At 38.4% G+C, this 8,635-nt stretch overlaps 1 protein-coding gene across 3 annotated transcripts; it reads left to right on the forward strand.

The window, feature by feature from the left end:
* Positions 1–17: 17 nt before the first annotated feature.
* On the forward strand, positions 18–7,510 carry si:ch1073-220m6.1 (uncharacterized). Of its 3 annotated transcripts, none has more exons than XM_067525017.1 (6): positions 18–611; positions 5,397–5,471; positions 5,913–6,206; positions 6,389–6,643; positions 6,746–6,801; positions 7,062–7,510. In XM_067525017.1, the coding sequence occupies exons 1-6, from the start codon at positions 95–97 to the stop codon at positions 7,467–7,469; spliced, it is 1,605 nt and encodes a 534-aa protein (XP_067381118.1). In that variant the 5' UTR covers positions 18–94; the 3' UTR covers positions 7,470–7,510. The 3 variants fall into 3 exon arrangements, with proteins under 3 accessions (XP_067381118.1, XP_067381119.1, XP_067381121.1); XM_067525018.1 differs by lacking the exon at positions 18–611 and adding an exon at positions 1,143–1,161 and having other exon boundaries at positions 6,746–6,885; XM_067525020.1 differs by lacking the exons at positions 18–611; positions 5,397–5,471 and having other exon boundaries at positions 6,078–6,206; positions 6,331–6,643; positions 6,746–6,885.
* The last annotated feature ends 1,125 nt before the right edge of the window (positions 7,511–8,635 follow it).

Consider the following 8,635-nt stretch of genomic DNA (forward strand, 5'->3'; position numbering starts at 1 on the left):
ATCTTTACCCCTCAGCATAAAGTGAGTAGCTACAAATACATATAAACAAATTCATAAAATCAAAACAAACGTTTGTTTGATTGGAGTAAAAGGGATGTGCAATATAATCAATGATGTAAAGTGTAAGTTTAGTGGTCTAACAAAAAACCAACTTATAGAAGAAATAGTCAAAATTTTTGTTACCCTGAAACTTTTTAAAACGGCAATTGTCAAACAAGTTAATCCACACTCATTAACATATTCCAGCACAGCACATAAACAATATCCACTTCTTTCTCTCCCATCTTTTCCCATCATCCTTCCGGCTCTAATTCCCCATCATTTTTTCCCCTCTCTCTCTCTCTATTACACACACACACTCTTTCCTGTTTTTCTGGGTTATTGTGATCCTCAGAGCTGTGCTTTGAATCTGAGCCCAGCAATTAATTCAGCAGAGATATTCGCCTTTTTCTTTAAACTTGGGTTTGGGAACTCGCCGGGCCATCCACCTCCACAGTTGCCTGTTGATTCTGTTTTTCCTACTTTTGGCCTGAAGTGCAAAAGCCTGAACTTAGTTGCAACGTCAGGAGTTTATCAGAGGACAACACATATTTTTACCCGCATCTTGTGCGGTAAGCGTATTGCGTCACTTCCGGTTTCTGCACACATATGGGTTTCTATCGAAGGGCTGTTTACGGATTAATTGCAGCTGTCATTTTACTTAAGTGATTTCTTCACACAATAAGTTATACTTGAGTCGTGGCATACGCTTGTTATCACAGAAGCACTTGCTCTTGTAAAATATAACTTACTAAGGTTTACTAATTCCATATTTTACCTATTTTAGCTCTGCTAGCTTAGCGGTTATCCGTTAGCAATGGCTTCTCTGTCTCTCTTTTTGTCACTCGGTGTGTCTCACCTTCAGTTTTTTCTCTGCCTCCTTTAGTGATAATGGTATATGTAACAAGTGTAAGGTTTTTGCAGCTTTGGAGGCGAGGCTCCGCACCATGGAATATAATCTAGCTAGCCAGACCCCGGTAGCTGATGCCGGCCGACCTAGCGTGGGTGACGGTTCGTAAGAGATCTAATGCTAAACAGACGCCGGAGGTTCACCACCAGTCGATTCACGCTTCTAATCGATTTTCCCCACTCAGCGACGCACCCGCTGAGAAACCAACTCTGGTAATTGGCAGCTCTATAGTCAGAAATGTGAAGTTAGAGACTCCAGCGGCCGTAGTCAAATGTCTTCCTGGGGCCAGAGCGGGCGACGTTGAATCATATTTGAAACTTCTGGCTAAAGATAAACGTAAATACAGTATGATTAGTATTCACACGGTAATTAATGACGCCCGATTACGCAAATCGGAGGTTACTAAAATGAACTTTGAATCGGTGTGTAACTTTGCTAAAACAAAGTCGGACTCCGTAGTCTTCTCTGGACCCCTGCCAAATCTGACCAGTGACGACATGTACAGCCGCATGTCGTCATTCAACCGCTGGCTGTCTAGGGGGTGCTCAAAAATTGGAAACGTTTTGAGGGAAAACCTAGGCTGATTAGGAGAGATGGCATCCATCCTAATATAGATGGTGCAGCATTCTTATTAAGACATACGGGGGTTTTTATTAGACAACCAAAAGAATGACAATCCAGAGTTGAGCCTAGGATGCAGAGACCCAGTCTCACTGAAACTTGGTTGCAGCAGGAAGAATATGTCAGTTTAAATGAGTCAACCCCCCAAGTCATATTAATTATCATGTTCCTAGAAGCACAGGCTGAGGTGGAGGAGTAGCAGCAATCTTTCACTCAAGCTTATCAATAAACCCTAGACCAAAATATACTTATAACTCATTTGAGAGCCTTACTCTTAGCCTTTCACACCCAAATTGGAAAACTCAAAAGCCACTATTATTTGTTATAGTGTAAAATCCTCCAGTCCCTTATTCAGTGTTTTTGATTGAATTTTCACATTTTCTATCTGATTTAGTGCTTAGTACAGATAAAGTCAATATAGTGGGTGACTTTAACATTCATGTAGATGCTGACAGTAACTGCCTCAGCACTGCGTTTAATTCATAATTAGATTCAATTGTTTTTTCCTTAAATGTAAATAAACCCACTCACTGTTTTATTCACACCCTAGACCTTGTCCTTATGTATGGAATTTAATAATTTAACAATATTTCCTCAAACCACTTCTGTCTGATAATTTTTCAATAACATTTGAATTTACAATAATGGACTATACAGCAGTTAGGGAAAAATTCCACTATAGCAGATGCTTAAGTGAAAAAGCTGTCAACAAATTTAAAGAAATTATTCTTTCATCATTTACTTCACCATATGTTAATACAATGGAAAGTAGTCTCCTTAAAGTTACTCCTGCACAAGTAGATTATCTTGTTGACAATTCTGCAGCCTCACTACAAACAATACTCGACAGTGTTGCCCCTCTGTAAAAGAAGGCAGTAAACCAGAAGAGGCGATCTCCATGGTATAGTTCGCAAACATGCAACTTAAAACAAGCAGAGGGAAAGTTAGAAAGTTAGAAAGAAAGTGGCGTTACATAAATTTAGAAGAATCTCATTTAGCCTGGAATGGTTTAAAATTGTACAAAAAAGCTCTCCTTGATGCCAGAACAACATATTCTTCATCATTAAAAGATGAAAACAAGAACAACCCCTGGTTTCTGTTCAGCACTGTAGCCAGGCTGACTAAGAGCCATAGTTCTGTTGAGCCTACTATTCCCTTAACTCTGAGCAGCAATGACTTCATGACTTTCTTTATGAATAAAATTGTAGCTATTAGAGAAATAATTCACCACATCCTCCCCCCAAATATTACAGATAGATCTTCATGTACAACATTGCTAAAATCATTGATAAGGCCCCAATCCCTCTTACACTGCTTTTTACCCACAGATCTCGCTGAGCTAACTTGAATTATTACCTCATCTAAACCAACAACCTGTTTGCTAGACCCTATTACAACTAGACTGCTCAAGGAAGCTTTACCCTTAATAGATACGTTCGTATAAGATATCATCAATCTATCTTTAGAAACAGGCTATGTACCACAGGCCTATAAGGTAGCTGTAATTAAACCACTACTTAAAAAACCCTGTCTTGACCCAGGTGTTTTAGCCAATTACAGACCAATATCTAATCTCCCTTTTAGTTCTAAAATCCTTGAAAAAGTAGTTAAAAACAATTATGTGACCATGTTTACAGGAATAATTTGTATGAAGACTTTCAGTCAGGATTTAGAGTTCACCATAGTACAGAAACAGCACTGGTAAAAGTCACCAACGATATTCTCATGGCATCAGATAATGGACTAGTCTCTATACTTGTTCTGTTGGATCTTAGTGCTGCATTCGATACAATTGATCCCAACATTTTATTACAGAGACTGGAACATGAAATTGGTATTACAGGAACTGCACTAGGTTGGTTTAAGTTTTTTCTATCAGATATATTCTAATTTGTTCATGTTAATGATGAATCCTCCATGAACACAAAGGTTAGCTATGGCGTTCCACGAGGCTCTGTGTTAGGACCAATACTTTTTACTTTATATATGTCTACTTTAACATTATTAGAAAACAGTCCATAAATTTCCATTGCTATGCTGATGATACCCAGCTATATCTATCTAAGGAGCCAGATGAAAAAAAACAGTTTATCAAGCTTCAAGCATGCCTAAAAGACATAAAGGCCTGGATGTCCCACAATTTTTTACTTTTAAACTCAGAGAAAACTGAAGTCATAGTGATTGGTCCCAAAAATCTCAGAAATATAATGCCGAACCATATCGTTACTCTAGATGGCATAAGTCTGGGCTTCAGTACCACTGCAAGGAACCTTGGAGTTATTTTTGACCAGGATTTGTCCTTTACCTCACATATAAAACAAATCTCTAGAACAGCCTTCTTCCACCTACGGAACATTGCCAAAATTGGGAGCATCCTTTCTCAAAGTGATGCTGAAAAACTGGTCCATGCATTTGTTACCTCTAGGTTGGACTACTGTACAGCAAGAGTGCTGACTGGAACTAGCAAGAGAGATCATTATTCACCTTCACTAGCTTCTCTCCATTGGGTTCCCATTAAATCTAGAATAGAATTTAAACCCTTCTGACATATAAAGCTCTGAATGGTCAGGCTCCATCATATATAGAAGATCTCATAGCACCATACCATCCCAGTAGACCACTTCGCTCTCAGAATGCAGGCCTACTTGTGGTTCCCAGGATTTCCAAAGGTAGAATGGGAGGTAGAGCCTTTAGCTATCAAGCTCCTCTCTTGTGGAACCAGCTCCCAGTTCAGATTCGGGAGGCAGACACCCTCTCTACTTTTAAGTCTAGGCTCAAAACCTTCCTCTTTGATAAAGCTTATACTTAGTTATAGTTATGCTGCTACAGGCTTAGACTGCTGGGGGACCCACCCCCCAATGCACTGAGCTCCTTTACTCCTCTTGTCACACTCTCCTCTTACCCCACAATTGTCAATACTGTATGTCATTAACTCTGTGTGTTTTCTCCTGTAGTTGTCTTTCTCCTTCTCTGTCTCCCTCTTTCTGTCCCTTTCTGCAGGTGTCCCCAGGCTTTGAAGCTGTGTGTTCTCCAGTGTGCAGCTACTGATCCTACCAACCTGCCCGATGTTTTGTTGTTGCTTTTGTTCCTCTTTTTCTTTTCTCTCTCCACTTTCCACTCACCCTAACCACTCAAGGCATATGGCTGCCCATCCTGAGCCTGGTCCTGCTGGAGGTTTCTTCTGTTAAAGGGAGTTTTTCCTCTCCACTGTTGCCTAGGGCTTGCTCCAGGGGGAATTGTTGGGTTCTCTCTATACATCTATATAGTCTTGAGTTTATTCTGTAAAGTTGAATGTCGATGTGAATCAACGCTTCTTTCAAGATCCTCAGAGCTGCCACAACATCAGCAGCATTATCATTAATAATAAAAAGAACATCTTTTAAAGAGGATCCAAATTTCTCTGCAGCCTTCTCCAGTCAGCAATATTCTCAGCAGTGTGGCGCATTGTGCTCAGTGTGTATGATGAGATTTCTGCTTTCACTCTTTTTAAAAATAGTGATTTCAAAATTCGGGGTTTGAATGCACCTTGCTTGGATATACCCAGCAAGACATACTCACCGTGATACCAAACATCAACAAAATTCAGGTCCCCTCATAAAAAATTCAGGCACAACATGAACTGTTTAAGGCTGTGTAGGCTGCATTCGAATTAATTTAAACTGAATTATGTTATTTCTTATTTGTTGGAACTTATTTTGACTTACTTTGACAGTGTGGATCACTTCCTGGGCTTTTACTATATGACACCTGCACCCTATGCTCTCTCGCATTCATGGTTTATCGCTTTGTCAAACACACATGTAAAACTTTGTTTCCTGTTCAGCAGCTTCTCACTCGTTGACATTAAAGATCTTAAGAGAATTGAAAATGTTTCTTCTTCTGAGTTGCTGGATTATTTCAGGTAAGATAAAGTTGATTTTGTTTCAAATGTCAGAATTGCCCGTTTTGTTCTGTAAATATTCACAAGGTTTTTATATAAGGTTTAAGAAACGGCCTTTTAACAATAAGTTTAATGCAGTGAAGTCTTACGTTCAATCTGCAATAGTTTATTAATTGAATATATGAAGTCTTTTAAATTGGGACTTTTTTTGAAAATACAATCTACTCACATAAGCTAAAAGAATTTATGCTGCATTTTTAAAAATAGCTTTTGTTTTTTGTTTTGTTAATTATGCTGAAAATCCTGTTTTGTTGACCTAGCAAACTGTCAGGAAACGGATTGAATTTTATATTATGCTTCATTCACAGTTATTTCAATATAACATTTATATTAAAGGTAAGAGTTGTAAATTGGATTAAAGTATTTTAAGACCTTTTCTTTTCTTGTGATGTTTCTTACCAGGAATCATGGCCGAGGATCCCTCGGTGACACATTACCAACTGAGAAACAGCTCAGTATGTCTACATGTTAGAAGACCACCACCATATAATGAACTGAAATGGAGTTTCGCTGAAAAAATTATTGCTACTTCTACAAGCAGGAACCCTGCCTATGCAGATAAAGTGGATTATAAGCCTGAAAACCACTCTTTGTGTATCAAAGAGCTGACTGACAAAGACAATGGCGTCTATGAATTCTCATTCCACGACTCTAGCTTTCATTTATTTACCGAGAAACACAACATCATTGTTGAAGGTAAGTTCAGTGTACTTCTTTGACTTTACACAGTAGTGCTAAACATTCACAAGCAAACATACTCACCATGATTCTTAAAAACACTTCGGTCTGCTGTTTTATTTTTACCTGGTTGCCAACAAAGGGGGTCAATAAATCCTTTAATGCCTCATTCATTAATCTGTGTGGTGGCGGTGTTGCAGACCATGTACCTACACCTGTCATCAAGATGTCAGTGCTGCGCTCCAACCTTTCGGCTAGATCCTGTAATATCTCAGTCAACTGCTCCATCCAGGAGGGCTGGCTGTCGTCTGTCTGTGATGAAGACAGTTGCATCACATCTCTAAAGTCATTAAAAAAGGTCAACATCACCATTTCCACAGACAACAGGACTGTGGTCTGCAGTGGAAGCAACCATGTTAGTGAAAGTAATGTTTCAGAAAGCAAAGACACAACATGTAAGTATAATATGATTAAATAGTAATATAAAGAAGTAGCTTGTGTCTGTCACTCAGTCCAATTACTCATCTGCTAAAATAATTGTTTTCGTGTCCTTTCAGGCTTCACTATAACTAATCCTGCATATCCAGAGGAATTACCAGAACATCTTGTAATAGTAATAGCTTTCATAGTGTCTCTATTTGTATTTGCAATTATTATCTTTGTGACTAAGAAGTTGTCTTCAACAAAATCTAATCAGGTAAACTGCATTTATCTAGAAATATTTACTTGATATTTTTCATACTTTAAACACACTAAAAGTGAAGGTAAATCCATTTGACACCAGAGTCACATATTGATTTTTGAATAACATGTTGTGAGATTAAAAAAACAACCAAATCAAACAATTATATTAAATGTTATAAATATTTACAGGGACAGACATCAACCTCTCATTTAATACAAAACCAGCAACTGGAGGCACAGTCACAACCTGAGCCCAGAGTCTCTACCTCTTCATTCAATCGAGCTGAGGCTGCATATGAAAATGTAGATGCCATACATCCCAACCAGACCAGCAGCACAAGAGGGCAACTGGGGTCTGCATCTAGTCAGAAAGTGGATACCGTTTACAGCATCTTACAACGTCCAAAAGTGACTCCAGCTCTTGTGACGGCTGACAGCAGTAACAATACAAAAAGACACCATAACACAGAACAATCATCGGCTTCATACTCTGCCAATCCGCTCACGGCCAAGCAAGCCATGCAGATTGACACAGTGTACAGTTTGCTGCAAAGGCCAAAAAAATCTGAAGCAACAGCACCACCAATAGGTCAGTGAAGATTTTAGAGGTCAGAGAGATCTGTGTAGTATTTACTGTGGTTTTTTCACATGCAACACTGAGCCATTTCATTGGAGAAAAAAATTGTGAGGAAGTCGCTTGTGTTACTACTACGGAACTACGGAGGAAAAGGAGTTGCTGATGCTAATGTTATTGAGGCTATACTTTGCATGATGTAATGACTTTTAGGTAGCAGTGAAGTAAAACAGCATCCCGATCAGTAAGTATAACCATCATGATCTAGATTTGACTCAACACTGGGGAAACCCACACAAGCACAGGGAGAACCTCTAACCTTCTAGCTGTGAGGTGGCAGAGCTAAGGTTCTTGGTCCACTGTGGCATTTATACAATTATTAAATATTTATATCATTATCTTATTTTACTTACTCTTATCTTATCTGGTACAAAACTGTAAGTAACAGATTTCTAAACTGTCTGAGGGCTGACACACAAAGAACAATATATGAAGTCTAGAAAAGGAGACGTGGTGTCCACCATAGGGTACCTAAGGTTGTTCATTCTATAAGTGAGCATGTTTAATTGGTTGACCAACTACATTTATAGTTTTACATTTTGCAGACTCTCTTATTCAAAGTGGCTTACAGATTTTAGGACTTTGAGTCTGTCTCACTGTGCTGTGAGAGAAAATCTACAAAGTCAGCAGTAAGGGGGATGTTTTTGTTCTTTAGGCTGTTGTAACTGGAGCTCGGTGACTGGCTCTCCAAAATCCACAGTAAAACAGGTAATGTAGCTCAATGGCAAGTTTACATCAGAAAAAAGTAAAGCTTAAGAGTAAAGCGGTTTGAGCTGCACTGACTTTAATAACCACACTTTGAACAGATATTTAATTCAATTCAACTTTAGTTGTACTGCACACAACATACATATTAAGGTCAAGATTATAGAGATATGTAGAGAGGGACGGCTGTAGACAGCTGTAGTTCAAATTTCTGAATGTGGAGCAGTCAACTCTAATAGAACTATAACATATTAGGGTATATATAGATGTATTTCAAAAAATTTGACAATTTTACAAATTCATTTTGTAAGGTTTTACCGTAATTGTACATTGAGCTTCAACCCAATGTTTTCACTGTAAATGAATGTCAATAATACAAAAAACATTTCATACTCTTAGATTGAGAAACAAAAAAACACTTTGG

Source organism: Channa argus, chromosome 12, assembly GCF_033026475.1.
Source record: "Channa argus isolate prfri chromosome 12, Channa argus male v1.0, whole genome shotgun sequence".
Lineage (NCBI taxonomy): Eukaryota > Metazoa > Chordata > Actinopteri > Anabantiformes > Channidae > Channa > Channa argus.